Genomic DNA, 15747 nt, shown 5'->3' on the forward strand with positions numbered 1-15747 from the left:
TTTTTTATATTGATCTCGATTGTGCTTTTGTTTCTTAACTGGTAGTTCCGCGTTTTGTGTTTATTTTTATTTCTTTACTTATTAATTTTTGTCGATTGTTGATCTCCTTTGGGTTTTCCACGTCCCGTCAGTAAGAAGACATTTTGGAACCTGAAGGTCTTAGTCTGAACTCTTCTGGTCCCTGGTTTGGACCCACAGCCCCTGGATCCCTGCTTGTTGTGCAGCCGTCGGAAATCCCACTGCAGGAGCGACTTTGAACGTCTCACGCTGTCATTCTCGGGCAGCGATCTGACCTGAGACCAGACTGGTTCACTGCTGAGCCGGACACCATGCGGATGTCTCTCCTGTGTCTGTGGACCAGCTGGGTCTTGTTGCTCCGGGAGACGTCTTCAGTCCCGCTGGAGGTGAAAGCCCGGACCGGCTGGAGGCGGCAGGGCGCCGGTAGACCTGACTCTGCCCCTCTGCTGGATGGAGATAAATCGGGAGACATCGGAGGGAAGCCCGGAGCCTGGAGGAGATCAGCTGTGAGCGGGTGAGGCAGCAGAAACAACGTTATTCTTCAGTTCACATATTTACGTTTTTATTCTGAATAATCAAAGTTCAAAACAAGACCGGCTTGTTTAATATTTAAGTTTTTATTTTATTTTTTTAATCTATTTTAAAACTATTTTAATTGTTTCCCCATTACTTTATCCATCCATCCATTTTCGGCTGCTTATCCAGGGTCGGGTGGTCAGGGCAGGGAGGCCCAGACTTCCCTCTTGCCAGACACTTGGGCCAGCTCCTCAGGGGGAATCCTAAGGTGTTCCCTGGCCAGCCGAAAGACATAGTCACTCCAGCGTGTCCTGGGTTGTCCTTTAGGTCTCCTTCCAGTTGGATGTGCTGGAAAACCTCACCAGGGAGGCGTTCAGGAGACATCCTAACCAGATGCCCGAGCCACCTCAACTGGCTCCTTTTGATGCGGAGGAGCAGCGGGTCTACTCCGAGCCCCTCCGAGATGACTGAGCTTCTCACCCTATCTCTTAAGGGAGAGCCCTGACACCCTGCAGAGAAAACACATTTCGGCCGCTTGGTCACCACCCAAAGCTCCTTTGTGAACAAAACCCAAGTCCTTCCCTTGGGGCAGGACCCCATTCCCGACCCGAAGAAGGCATTCTACCCTTTTCTGGCTCAAGACCATATGGTCTCGGATTTGGAGGTGCAGTTTCACACTCGGCTGCGGACTGCTCAAGGGAAAGTCGGAGATCATGGTCCGGTGAGGCTGCAAACAGCAGAGCACCGAAACGGACCCCCTCAACACTTTGGCTGCTTAAACATCTTAAAGATTAACATTTCATGCGGTGACCCTGCAGAACGCCTGTGAGAAGTTTCTGCCTCAGCATTAGAGAAAACAGCTGAAATGTTTGTGTGCGAAGAGGTCATGACCCTCAGTGTGTGTGTGTGTGTGTTGTGTTTTTAAAGCCCTATGGTGGATACAGTTATTGAGGCCTCCTCTGCTGCTACAATAGGAGCAGGACTCTGTGAGTAACGATTAAATCCTCTGATTCCACGCCCACTACCTTCGGCCCAAACCAGAGCCAGAACCAGAACTAAAGAATAATATCAAACTGACACTGCGGGTTCTGGGCTCTGATCTGTGTACCCATCAGAACCCCCGAGCCAGGCTCAGAGATCTTGACCGGATCACAGCTGGATCAGGATTTACTTTGTTCCTCTTCTCGTTTTATCATGTTTATCTTTAAACGTTTTCATTTTAATGTCCGTAACATTTTGTCGCTGCGGCCCGATGACCCGTCTGGTCTGAACCGTGTTGACACTTCCTGTTGTGCTCAGCTGTGAAGTCACGCCAACTCGACACTTTGATGGCGTCTCTGGACCAACAGCCTGCTGGGAACACGCTTTATTTTCTTAGCCTGAGGAGGTCCAGCTGGTGGTTCTGACTCGATGCTTGACTTTTACAAATCTTCCAGTCGGGTTTTCTGTGAGTTTGCTTTGCAGGTTGAACCACGGAGGATTTCTGGGGAACGAGACTTTTAAGAGTCCTCTCTTCTCCCTGCAGGCGTCGGATCTGTGGAGGTGCTTGTTGTGGTGGATGGTCACTGAAAACCCAGAGATGCATAGAAGGTGAGTTAGAGAGTGAACTCGGATTCATAATCAGTAGAAATAATATGTATTCAGTTATAGCGCTGAGTCAGCTCATCTTCGTGTTTTTAATGACATTTTATTAACCCTTGACTCTGGTTCTAACGTATTGCTGGTTTTGTTGGATCTATCGGCTGCTTTCGACACGGTTGATCGCGCTACTCTGCTGACTCGGCTGAACCTTCAGGGGACTGCCTCAGACTGGTTTAGGTCCTACTTCTGTGACTGCAGCTTTAATGTTATGATGGGTAGTGCTGCCTCCCCCTCTGCAGCTTTGACTTGTGGTGTTCCGCAGGGCTCTATTCTTGGACCCCTTTTATTTAATTTACATATTTTGCCCCTGGGTGACATTTTTAATAAAACACCACGTTGACTACCATTTATATGCAGACGATTGCCAATTTTATGCCTCTGTGAAACCCAATGACTCCTTACAGCCCCTTGTTGAATGCTGCAATGATGTGAAGAGCTGGCTGTCGGAAAACTTTCTTTTGCTGAACGACGACAAGACAGAGGCCATCGTTTTCAGCCCTAAGACTTCTCCAAGTCCCCAACTGACCCTTCCATTTATCAAAAGTGGGTTGAAAACCCGTGTCACAAACTTAGGGGTCGTGATGGATGCCAACCTAAAACTGGACATTCATGTCAGCCGGGTAGTTAAGACCTGTTTTTACCACCTGAAGTTAAGCCCATTTTAAAAAGGCGTCTTCTCCTTGAACATCTTAGGTGTGTTCTTGCTGTGTCGTGGTTCTAATTCCAGGCTTTTGGCGAAACTGTAGCTACAAAACAGGTAAACAAAACTGTTTCTGTGTTTAAAAAGAACGAAAGCATGGAATTAGGCGTCTTCTCCACTCAGTTGTCCATGCCTTCATTACTTCCCGTCTCGACTACTCTAACTCAGTGCTATACGGCATCTCCTCCTCCACTCTCGCCCGCCTTCAGCTAGTGCAGAACGCAGCAGCTCGACTCTTGACTGGCACCAGGCAGTGAGAACACATCACACCGGTTTTGACAAATCTCCACTGGCTTCCCATCCATCTCCGGATAGAGTTTAAGATCCTGGTTTTTGTGTTCAAATCCCTCAGTAACCTAGCACCTGGCTACTTGTCCGAGCTCATTTACCCTTATGTCCCCACAACATCCCTCCGATCAGCCGACCAGCACCTTCTTCATGTCCCCAGCTCCCGCTGTAAGTCCCGCGGGGTTTGTGCATCGAAGCTCTGGAACCACGTGCCCCTCCTGATCAGACTCTTCCTCTCTTTCCCTTTTTAAGTCTCGTCTAAAATCTCACTTTTATTCATTGGCTATTAATTCAGTCTAACTTATTCTCTATTTCCTTTTCTTTTTGATTTGAATTACTCGATTTTAATGGATTTAGTTTGTATTTTTGATTGTTTTTATTGTGGTTTTTGTTCAGCACCTTGGTCGGCTCTCACGCCGTGTTTGAATGTGCTATACAAATAAACTCGGTATGGTATATCCTTTAATTCTGTGTTCATGAGAAAACGTTTATTCATATGTTTATCGAGTCTTTCTTTTCTCCTTGACTCTTATCTTCTGTAAAAAACGTCTCCAGCTTATGATAACTCTGTTCCTCCTCCTGCAGCAAGATGTCCTCCCTGTTCAAACGGGCCACCATGTCCGCTGTCCACCAGCTGTCTGTGTAGACAGCATTTTTACGGTAACCGCTGCCAGTTCTTCACCATGGCACTTCCAGTGGGATGGCGCAGAGCGGTGCTCGTCCATCCCACTGGGGCTCCACCTGTCCTGAGGTCTGCCTCCCCCACCACAGCCACCAGAACCAGCAGAACCACCAGCAGACCCGAATCTGACCCACCTTCCCATGAAGCTCAAGCTGAAAGCTCAAAGGAGGACCAAGGAGGTGCTTCTGAAGGGTTTCTGCCTGTGGAGGAGAACCGTGCCTCAACAGGGAGCCTGGGTTTGGTTAGGACAGATCTGGATCTGGATCCTGAGTCTGATCCAGATCTGGATCCAGATCCTGATCCAGATTTGGAGCAGCGAATGGCGTCCTCTGAACACCCTGGAACTGAGGCAAGAAAGGAGAACCCATCGAGCCTGGAACTGAAGGACGACAAGGGTCAAACTGGAGAGGAGAGGAGGTGGGAGGAGACAAAGAGGAGGACACCAAGGTAACAACCTTCTCCCTCTGACTTCTTACCTCTCTCAGAGTCTGCTGTTGTTTCTTTTTGGGATGTCCTCATCTCCTCCTTTTGTTACCTTTTGTCCTTTCCTCCAGTTTCCCGTCCTTCGCTCATTCATCTCCTCATCTTCCCCTCATCGCCTTTTCGTCTCCTCCCTTCCCATTTATCTGTCTCGTGTGCTTATGTCCTTGCATCCTTTCACCATGTCCTCTAAACCCGTGTCCTCTCTCATGGCCTCCTCTTCCCTCTTTTTCTCCTTACCTTGTCCTATCCCTTCTGTCCTCCTCATCTCCTCTCCTCCCTTAGTTGCAGTTCAGTGTTCAGACAGCAGGCGGCGCTCCTCACATGATCAAACACAAACTGTCCCCCTCTGTCTTTTATTTTGGACTTTGTCTAAATGGACTGAAGACTGAGAGACGGAGCTCTTCGTGCTGCAGCCGTCAGACTGAACCTTTGTCTACTTTTGGTCTTTTATTCAAACACAGAAGAAGAAAGACTCGATCACACTGGGATCACCAACGCAGCTGCTGTCTGATCTGTAAATGAATCAAACCTCAGCAGTCAACATGACCCTGAGTCAGCGGTCAGAGGTGAAGGTCAGGGGTCAGAGCCAGGGTCATGACAGGCTGTGGGAACACTTTATGCACCAATACTCTCCTGAGTTCTGATCAGCAGATTCAGACCTGCTTTTCACGGAAGCTGTGTTTTCTTTAATTTGGTCTCAAAAAGTTTCTCTCACGTTTTCAGTCACTTTTAAACGGCTCAACGCTGCCACCTGCTGGTGTGAAGAGACCTCTGCAGCCTCGTTATAACATGAACTCCATGTGAATGAATACTGGTTTAAAATAAGACTGTAAACCCAGCTAGGGGGGGGGGGGTGCTTTGTCCTGCTTTTGTCCTCTGAGGTGTCAGAAACTGGACGGTGCCTCAGGAGTCCAAACCCGCTGCAGCTCCTCACCGCCTGGCAGCTTCTTCTGCTCCCTTCTCTCACGAACAAGCAGCTGGAGCTCAGACCCACAACCGAGAGGAAAAGTAAACTCGGCTCAGACTGCAGGGCGACACACGCTTCTCTGCTCTCTGACGGGATGATCGGAGCTGCTGTGTTTCCTAAACTCGTTATCATGTCAGTCGCTTCATTGGGTCATAAAGGAAAACCGATATTAACTCACAGCAGTTTAGTAAACTAACCAGAGCGATGTGGGTCCAAATAGGGCTGGTCGGTGTAGAAAAAGGTTTATCAATTTAAAAATATATCATATTGATCGATATCAATAATTATTGAAAACTAAATGAAAAATGTAGAGAATATATTTTAAGTGCAGCCCTGATAGTTTAATTTCATTACTTTATGATAACAAGAAGCAGAAGAAGAAGGAGATAAACAAAAAATGTACAAATATAAAAAAGCAAGTTGATATGATAAAACAAGTTGGTGTTATCAGAATGAGTTTTTATTGAGTCCCTGCAAATTTATTAACCCACCGTTTGTTAGTTTTTTTGTCAGATTTGTAAGAATGAAAATATCGCCACTCAGGTGAAGGACTCTAACCTTTTCTGGGACAATTTCTTCCACCTCTCATCGCTGCAACATCGTACGTTTCTGCCTGTTTGGGTCTGAGAGGGGCGGGCTCGGTGATGAAGCGGGTCTGGGTCTGTGTTTTTGATTGGTTGGGTGTAAGGAATGACTCTAGTGTGAAGCTACCGGATAGGCTTTGATGAAAAAAGGAAACTTTTTATGATAAACATCGTTGTTGAATTATCGTCCAGCCCCAGGTCCAAGTGTAAAGAAGGATCAGTAGATTAAAAAAGAAAAAACAGATGTTTTAGAACCACAAGAGAGCGCGAGAGAGGCTGAAGCATCGATCTTTACCGTTTTCTCTTCATCCTGATCTGTTCTTGGGTCAGCTGAGTTTAGTCCGTCACAGCATTAATTATCAGATCGCACAGCGGTGCTTTTCTTCTTCCTGTTCCTGTTAGCAGACTCACATTTATGCATCCGACCCAGAAACTGGAAAACACAACCAGGGAACCAGAGCCTCTCTTGTGTGTGTGTGTGTGTGTGTGTGTGTGTGTGTGTGTGTGTGTGTGTGTGTGTGTGTGTGTGTGTGTGTGTGTGTGTGTGTGTGTGTCAGTCTTAGGGAAGCCCAGTCGGTGCTGCTGAGGAAGACTTCATCACGGGGAGGAAGAGGAGGAAGCATGGCTGCTTTACTGATGAAGCACATCAGAAGAGAGAAGAGGAAGCTTTGCTTACTGACCTCCTCCAGTTACTCTTCATCCTCCTCTTCATCAGTCAACTCCAGACCGAAGACTTTCTACTCACAGAAGTGTCAAGAAGACCACTCCGCTGCCCCCACAGGTCGGTACACCTCCCACTTCCTGTTTCTGAGCAGACTCAAACAAGTTCAGGCGTCTTTGTTTCCTACAAGCATGGACGTAAATTTTTTTTGGGGGGGGGGGGGGGGGGGGGGGCATGTTCCCCCCCCCCTTTCCAAAGTCAAGACCCCTGCACTTTTTACGCTACAATATTACGCTATATTAGATTAACACTGGTTGAGCTCTACGACCAAGCGGAAAACAACCGTTTGTGTTGAAGCCTGTTTCCCATTAGAGCATACCCCCCCCCCCCCCAACCGTGTCCCCCCCACTTCTAAAGTGAAAATTACGTCCATGCCTACAAGAAAACCAATTCAAGAACTACTAAACTTCACAAAATAGGTTTCCAATAGTAGGGCTGTCGCGGTAACCGCAAAAATGAAATATCGCGATATGAAGAAGCCCACCGCGCTGCATCATGGGCCACCGCGATTACTGAACTTGGTTCAACTCAATGATGCATGTTGAGAAGGATGGCTGCACTGGTATCAAAACGAAACGTTACTTCGCTCCTTTGGGAGCACTTTGGTTTTCAGTACGTCAGCTGCTGCGCAGCCAGAGTCCTTGGCCAAGACAGAGCTGCCACCAGCGGCAAAAAAAAAAAAAAAAAATAAACGCTCGGAGACCTGCTGAAGTCCCGGACAAGCACTGCTTCTGCAGCCGTCCCGAAGAGAGTTTGAGCTCACTCGCTACCTGCAGGAGGAATGCATCCACCCTAAAGAAACCCCCCTGACATGGTGGAGCAACAACCGGGAGAGATTCCTTTTGCTCGCCAGTCGCACGCAAGTACGTGTGCGTTAGTGCAACGAGCGCACCATCCGAGAGGGTTTTCAGTGCTGGAAATGTTGCCCCCCCTCTCAGATCCTCTCTCAAACCGTATATGGTTAACATGCTGGTTTTCCTTGTGGGTAAGGACGTGACCGAGCTATAAATCACCGTCGTTCGTGTGTGTGAAAGTGAAATGATAGTGCGCCCGCCCCCCGGCGCGCGCGCGCCCGGTACATGTAATTTTTTATGCTTGATTTTAAACAACTAAACAAAATGGGCACTTGTTTCTTATTTGTTAGATGCTGCAGCCAAATTTGCATTTAAAAGTTTAACCTTCTCCTGAATTTTGTTGTTTTTAAGTTCAGTCGGACTCCGACTGTCGGAGAAACAAACGTTACTGCGATCTGTGTTGTTACTGCCCTTTGATCTGCATTCAGTAAAGTGTTACAACAGAAGGCACGGCAATTTTTAACCTTTTTTAAATGTGTAAACATTATGTTTAGATAGTACTGCAATTAAAAAAAGGGCTGCAATAATATCGCACACCGCAATATTAAGCCACCCTGAATCACCGCAGGGGGAATTCCTCAACCGCGACAGCCCTATCCAATAGAGATTTCTGTTATTGGTCGACCAATAACATCAGTTGATGTTGTCGTTACAAAGTTAAAACCGGAAAATATCGGTATCGATTTTCAGTCTTTTAATGACCCAACTTTTCCACACCGTACAGATATTATACATCAAACACTTCAGCTGTGTCTCTTCTATCTCACATAGTCAAAATAAGACCGATCTGAGGTTTAGCCTTTGTACATATTTTAGTTAATTTGGCGCAACTTGTGAAGTAGAAATTTGCCCACAACCAAAAAAACCAAGGATCTTCATCAAAGTCTTGCTTTTCTTATCTGAAGATCTTTATAAATGTTTTATCATCACAGCTGCAATAGAAAGGAAAAGAAAAACGACTTTACTAACTAATACACACGTCTTAGCGCCACGCTTTGGGAGAATGAGATTCAGCCGCTGTTCGAGACACTTTTTCTGTTACTAACTTAAATAAAATTGTTATTTTGCACAGAAAATGTTTAAAATAAAAGCATGCATCAGAGAATCAGAACTAAAGACACCAAAGACAAAGTTCTCACCAAACTGCACCAATCTAAGTTTGTAACAAAGACTGGTGAGAGAATGACTGTATGTTGACTCTTTTTAGCTTTAAACACAATTATTATCTCATTCTAAGGAACATTTGTTTTGGTTTGTGAAGCTAGACCGATCCCAGGGTTATTTCTACAAATATAAAACAAAACTGGTCCTGAGACTGAGCCCTGAGGGACACCGGTCTGACAGAACAAGAGACAGGAGATCCATCCATCCATCCATCCATCCATCCATCCATCCATCCATCCATCCATCCATCCTCTTCTGCTTATCTGGAGTCGGGTCGCGGGGGTAGTAGCCTAAGGCGAGAGGCCCAGACTTCCCTCTCCCCAGCCACTTGGGCCAGCTCCTCCGGGGGAATCCCAAGGCGTTCCCTGGCCAGGTGAGAGACATTGTCCCTCCACCGTGTCCTGGGTCTACTTTTAAGCCTCCTCCCGGTTGGACGTGCCCAGAAAACCTCACCAGGGAGGCGTCCAGGAGGCATCCTGACCAGATGCCCGAGCCACCTCAACTGGCTCCTCTCGATGTGGAGGAGCAGCAGGTCTACTCCGATCCCCTCCTGGATGACCAAGCTTCTCACCCTATCTCTAGGGTGGGGCGACGGTGGCACAGGAGTTAAGTGCTCGCCCCGTAATCTGAAGGTTGCAGGTTTGAGCTCCGCTCAGTCTGTCGCTGTCGTTGTGTCCTTGGGCAAGACACTTAACCCACGTTGCCTGCTGGTGGTGGTCGGAGGGGCCGGCGGCGCCAGAGCTCGGCAGCCTCGCCTCTGTCAGTGTGCCCCAGGGCAGCTGTGGCTACATCGTAGCTCATCCCCACCAGTGTGTGAATGTGTGTGTGAATGGGTGAATGACTGATTGTGTTGTAAAGCGCCTTGGGGGGTTCCAGGACTCTAGAAGGTGCTATATCAAATACAGGCCATTTACCATCTCTAAGGGAGAGGCCAGCCACCCTGTGGAGAAAACTAATTTTGGCCGCTTGTATCCGCGATCTCGTTCTTTCGGTCGCTACCCAAAGCTCGTGACCATAGGTGAGGGTAGGAGCGTAGATCGACCGGTAAATGGAGAGCTTCACCTTCTGACTCAGCTCTCTGTTCACCACGACAGACCGGTACAACGCCCGCATTGCTGCAGACGCAGCACCAATCCACCTATCGATCTCATGCTCCATCTTTCCCTCACTCATTAACAAGACCCTGAGATACGTAAACTCCTCCACTTGGGGCAGGACCTCATCCCTGACCCGGAGAAGGCATTCTACCCTTTTCCGAATCAAGACCATGGTCTCAGATTTAGAGGAGCTGATTCTCAGGAGACATGATGATGAAAATAAGTCATCTTATCAAAGTGACCTTTTTTAAGTTTAGAGTGAATATTTAGTCTTTACTGGAGCAGATGTTGGTTTTAGGACACATTAGTAGCATTTAGCGCCCGTAGCACGGCACGCGGGTCATTTTTAACAGGATCACTGGTCCGAGGCTCGGAGGGACAAGCTGTGTTTTCCATCCAGGGCGTGTTGATGGAACCTGGTTTTCACTGTGTAATTCAGATAAGGTAAGTGTTAATGCAGTCGCATAGTTCAGGCATGAACACTGAGATAAGACCAGTAAACACTTCCTGTTATTGTTCAGCTGTAGGAGGGAGCAGACCTGGGACCAGTCTGACGGGAGACGGACTTTAGCTTAAGAATCAGGGTCGTGTTTCACACAGAAGACGTTTTAAACTCCTTAAACCTGCAGAGATCATGCTGTGGAAAGGTTTTCACGCCTATGATTCTGATCAGCAAGAAAGGTCACGATCAGAGTAACAAACCCGAATAAATATAAAATACAGTTTACACATGATGATTCTGTCAACGTTGTGTACAGTTTTTAAATTCACGTTGAGAGTAAATTTACTTTTTCCAGAAAAACCTGATGAAGAAGGCACCATAAATGTGAGTTTTCAGGAGGAAAAGTCAACGGACACAGTGTAGGTGGTTAGAGTCCCTCACACGGGCCCACACTGAAGGTTCCAGCTCGCATCCGTGTCCCGCTACGGCCCCAACGTCTGGCTGGACTGTAAAGAAACCAGCGACGGTTTTAGTGTTGATGCTGTTGTAAAAACACGTTTGTAATGTTTCTGCCTGACTGCTTCAGGCTTTACGTCAGTCCTCAGACCTCATCCACTCAGGACATGAGCTCATAGACCAACACCCGCAGGAACAAGCGCTCCGTTCAGCCCAACATCCTTCTCTCCATTAAACGGGTCCTGTTAGAAAACCGGTTCAGTCCAACCGATCGGTTCTTGTGGTCAGACATCTGTCCAGTCCAGTCAGAGGATTAATCACGGTGGTTAACAGGACACCCTAACCCCTTCTTTATTTATTTTGAAAGGACACAACACAGAAAATCTAGCAGATGGGCTGAGATTGTCCATCTGACTTTGACTGATTGCCCTAGATGATTAAAGGGACTTTACGGAGTTTTGAATTTTTATGCTCGTGATCGCCCCCTCAGGCCAAAAGCGTAACGGCAGCTTCAATAGTAGACTCGTGCACGAGGCGCGCATGCTGTACGTACACACTCCTTAACGGAAATAACAGCTGAGACAGTCTTGTGTGTGTGCGTGTGTGTGTGTGTGGCCCGGAGGACAGAGGACAGGAGAACGCGCAGCTAATTAATTAAATAATTTGGTTCTGTACCTTTCTCTTCAGCACAGCCGACAAAGGTTTATGATGGGTCAGTCCTCCTGCATGCTCAGATCATTCCCTTCCCTTGCTTGAAAAATTGTTCCAAAATGAAAGTTGAACCCACATCTTTTTTATCTGTGAATTCAATGCCGTTCGGCGAGTCTCAAATAAAAATTTGGGCATCTTACTGTAAAAAATATACCATTAATGTAAAAAATAAACTCTAAATAAACTATGTTCACATCCAGAATCGAACCCAGGTCTTCCACATGGGAGTCAGACATCTTACAAGGTGAGCTACAGTCTAGTAACATTCACAGCATCTGTAACATTTCGGAGTGAAAATGTCTATTTTGATGCTAAGTTGCAGGAAATATCTAGAAGAACGTTCTACAGAAAGTAGCTAAGGGTCCTCAGAAATGTAGCTAGCTTTGTCACTAGGCGTTAGGAACAGCGACAAAGTGGCACTGCCTCTCTCTCTGCTGCTAAAGCTACGGATAGCAAATGCTACGGGCTATGCCTGAGCGTGAACGCGCATGAAGCAGCCTGCTCGACCCGAGCATCTCTCTTTTTCTGTGATTTTACAGAAAAACAGGCAATCACAGTAAAAATGCCAGGGCTCATTCTACAGGACCAGGGCATTGCAGGAGAATGTATGAAGAAGACATTTATTATTTCTATACATGTTTTGGCTGTCACACTTCCATAATGCACCTTTAAATCATCAGCTATCCGTGGACTCATTGTTCTTTCACTCATTTTTGCATGAAGGCAACATTTTTGGTGAATTTTCAGTCAAATGCAGACAGACCAGCATGGTGTGGCTGCCGAGAGATCCATCCAGTGGTCGACCGTGAAAAAAGGGATGCAAGATCCATGAACATCTGCTTCTTCTGGACTGGAGCTGAGACGTTTCTACGCCCTGAGTCAGCGGTAACATCAGAAACCAAAGACGGATGTGATGAGTTTAATCAGAGGAAAAAACGAGGTGGGAATCAGAATCCAGGTGTGTTGTGTTCGACAACAGATCAGCTCAGCAGCTGACAGCGTGCTGGTTATGAGCAGAAGACTGTTTGTCTCCACTTGGACCGTCCTCTCACTCTGCAGACGGCAGCCACATCACGACGAGGTGATTCCGACCCCTGAAACCTAAAACCGGAGTTTCATCATCACCCTCACGCCCTCCAGTGTTCTGCAGAGATCCAGGGCCTCAGAAGTGAGGAAGAGGAGTGAAGGGGAGCGAGCCTGCTTCAGTAATGCTGGCTCCGTCTGTGTGGACCGATGGACCAGATCCCTGCTAAACATTATGTTTGGAGCCGAGCCCAGAGCTGCACACTGCTTCCAATTATCTCCGTACCTCGCTCTACCTCTCTCCCTCTCTCTGGCTCACACTCAGGAGAGTTCAGTGAAAACTGACCGGGTAGGGGAGGGGAGAGGAGGGGATGTCCTTTTCTTCTTCCTCCCCCCTTTTTTTCCTCCAGTGCTTGTTTTCACTCGACCACAAAGCAAGAAAAGGAGATCAGGAGGGGAGTCGGCGTGGAGACGTTTGGGAGTTCCTGCAGAAGAACCACAAACACAGACTCTCAAGATGCTCGGGCGTTTGCTGATCCTCTTCATCTTCCTCGCTTCTCCTCAGCCAGCTGATGGACAGACAGGGGGGAGGGACGGAGGGAAAGGAGGAACGGAGAGATTTCAGGTGATGTTCACGCCGACAATTTGCAAGGTGCTCTGCAGCCAGGACCGATGTGTCAACCACTGCGAGCGAGGCAACGTGACCACGCTGTACAGCAGCGGTGAAGCAGGAGGAAGAGGAGACGGCACCCGCGGCCCAGGATTCAGAGTCTGTAAGTTTAACTCGACCTGTGGCGTTCACGCTGGAGAACACAGTCCAACACAGAAGGTCTGCTTCCAGAAGATCATTACTTAAGTGTAGGAATCGGCTCCAAGTGCAGGGGCACTGGTGGCAGTAGGCGGTGCTGCGACTGACTCGCGTTAAAAACACACAAACATAGAGAAGAACCATGCTGATTGTAACCAGACACGGTCCAGGAGAGGAGAAGTGCTACTTTACATTTTATTGTGTAACTTTCTGAGCACCAAGAAAACTCAGAAGGAGGAGGAAAGCGTTTCCAGTGAGAGAGCATCTTTGCTCTGGGAGGCGAAACTCCTCATCCGATAGGTCCGATTCTGAATGGAAGATGGTTAAATTCAGGTTTAAGGCTCTGGCTTCCCTCTGGTACCTCACGGTATGACTCGGCATCAGGTTCTGGTCCAGTTTGATACAGAAACTCACAAACACGAGTGTACATAATACACACGTCAAGCATCTATGTTCAGGAAGTTACTGGCTCAGATGGTGTGTGTGGTTATGGGAAGCTGCTCTGAACGATTGTGTCAAGAGTGGGAGGGGTCAGGAGAAAGTCACCCGACTCACCTAGAGGTTCCTTGCAGGAATCTCCCCCCCATCTTTCAGGAAACACTCATCTTGTGTCTGGTTTGCTTGTGGGTCTGAAGTAGGGAATCACGCAATGCGACCTCAGGGTGAGACAGTCCAACACAGTCACGAGAGTCCCAGCTGGACATTGACCACACATGTGGTGACACAGTTAGTATGTCTGTTAACTCACAGCAAGTGGGCTGCTGGTTCGAATCCCAGTTGTGGCCTTTCAGTGTGGAATTAGCATGGTCTCCCCATGCAAACATGGGTTTTCTCCAGGTACTTCAGTTCCCTTCTGCAGGCCAGAAACATGCATGTCGGGTTAAGCTGTGAGTCAGTTTGGATGGAAGTGTCTGCAAAAGCATAAAAATAAACATGTGGAGCTGCAGCAGACCTCCTGAAGCAGATCGCTTCTGCTGGCAGCAGCTCTGATCTGTGGTGGTTAAAGGTCTGGGATCAGATCTGCAGCTTCAGGAGGCAGGAGGGTTTATTCCATCTATACTTTTATTCTACTTTGGAAGTTAAAGGGGTCAAATGATGACTTTTTAAAATCATGTACTTGATACAAAACGTGTTTTTATTATTTTTGCATTTAATCTCTGTTACATAAAGCATAGAGCAGTTTTATTCTTGACAGTTTCAGGACCTTCCTGAATGAGCTGTTTCTGTCACTTTAGGAAAAACAAGCTGTTGCCGGCCACACCCACCAATCCCCTGATTGGCTGCTTTGAGGTGAGGAGCTCATATATAAGGGAGGGGCTTGGAGTAGAGCCATTGCTCCTCCAGTGAAGACAGGTGGTGGTGGTGGGTATTGTACGCTAATTGTCCTTGTTGTGATGTCACAATCGGCGATTTTGTCTAGCAACTCATTCTAGGCACATAGTTCCTGAACCAAAAACTGACAGAAACCAGTTTGATGGTTTTTTTACACATTTTTTCTAATTTGAAGTGTTTTTTAGAGAAAATGGAAGAAGAAGAAGAAAATATCATTTCTATAACACCTCTCAAGATAAAAATCACGAGGCGCTTCACAAAAACAAAAAAAAGTTAAAATATAAAAAAGCATTTAGAAAATGTTTAAAAATATATTTAAAATGAGCAAAAATAGGCAACTGGGATTTAAAAGAAAAAATGTAAAGAAAGAGAGAGAGTGAGTAGGAAATAGGGAAATCAGTGGATCCTGAGGAAGGTGGAATAGGTGGGGAGAGCAGAATAAAGAGAGAGAGGTGAAGAAGGTCATACAAAAGCCAGCTTGAACAAGTGAGTCTTCAGCTGCTTTTTAAAGGAGACCACTGAGTCCACTGATCTCAGGCTCAGGGGGAGAGAGGTCCAGAGTCTGGGGGCCACAGCAGCAGATGATCTGTCACCTTTGACCTTTAGCCTGGTGCTGCACAACCAGTAGGCTTTGATTACTGGACCTCAGGGACCTGCTGGAGGTGTAGGGACTAAGAAGATCACCAATGTAAGATGGTGCTTGTCCATGTAAGGCCCTATAGACCAGAACCAGGATCTTGAAATGAACCCTGGAGTTGACTGGCAGCCAGTGAAGCTGGAGGAGAAGCGGGGTGATGTGGGTGTGTTTGGAGTACTTGGTCAGAAGCCGAGCACAGGCGTTCTGAACCACCTGTAGACGGTTCAGGGAGGTTCTGCTCAGACACGTGAAAAGAGAGTTACAGTAGTCTAAGCGTGAGGAGATGAAGGTGTGGAGAACTGTCTCAAGTTCAGAGCGAGACAGAATGGGACTCAGCTTAGCAATGTTCCTGAGATGGAAGAAGGAAGAGCGAACAAGAGAACTGACATGAGAATCCAGGGTGAGATCTGGGTCAAAGGTCACACCAAGATTCCTGACAGAAGGTTTGGTGTGGGAAGCAAGCTGACCAAGAGAGTCTCTGACTTTGGGAACCAGCTTGTCTGGGGCACAGATGAGGATCTCAGTCTTATCTTCATTCAGCTGAAGAAAGCTCCCACCATCCAGGTTCTGATAGAGTCTAAGCAGGTGTGTAACAGCTGCAGCTTAGACATCTCATGGGGCTT

The 15747-nt window shown here is 47.3% G+C and overlaps 1 protein-coding gene across 6 annotated transcripts in view; it reads left to right on the forward strand.

The window, feature by feature from the left end:
- Positions 1–42: 42 nt before the first annotated feature.
- The window catches only part of LOC107379873 (latent-transforming growth factor beta-binding protein 4), a 46893-nt gene continuing 31188 nt past the window's right edge, over positions 43–15747 (forward strand). For 4 of the 6 annotated variants that reach the window (XM_054742351.2, XM_054742350.2, XM_054742353.2 and 1 more), the window contains exons 1-4: positions 43–532; positions 2060–2124; positions 3749–4292; positions 6437–6660. In XM_054742351.2, coding sequence (XP_054598326.1) covers positions 330–532; positions 2060–2124; positions 3749–4292; positions 6437–6660 — 1036 coding nt within the window. In that variant the 5' untranslated portion in view covers positions 43–329. Of the gene's footprint in view, positions 533–2059; positions 2125–3748; positions 4293–6436; positions 6661–11886; positions 13121–15747 lie in introns of those variants that run through there. The other 2 variants (XM_054742347.2, XM_054742354.2) reach the window with 2 other exon arrangements.

The sequence above is a fragment of the Nothobranchius furzeri genome, chromosome 13 (genome assembly GCF_043380555.1).
Source record: "Nothobranchius furzeri strain GRZ-AD chromosome 13, NfurGRZ-RIMD1, whole genome shotgun sequence".
Classification (NCBI taxonomy): Eukaryota; Metazoa; Chordata; class Actinopteri; order Cyprinodontiformes; family Nothobranchiidae; genus Nothobranchius; species Nothobranchius furzeri.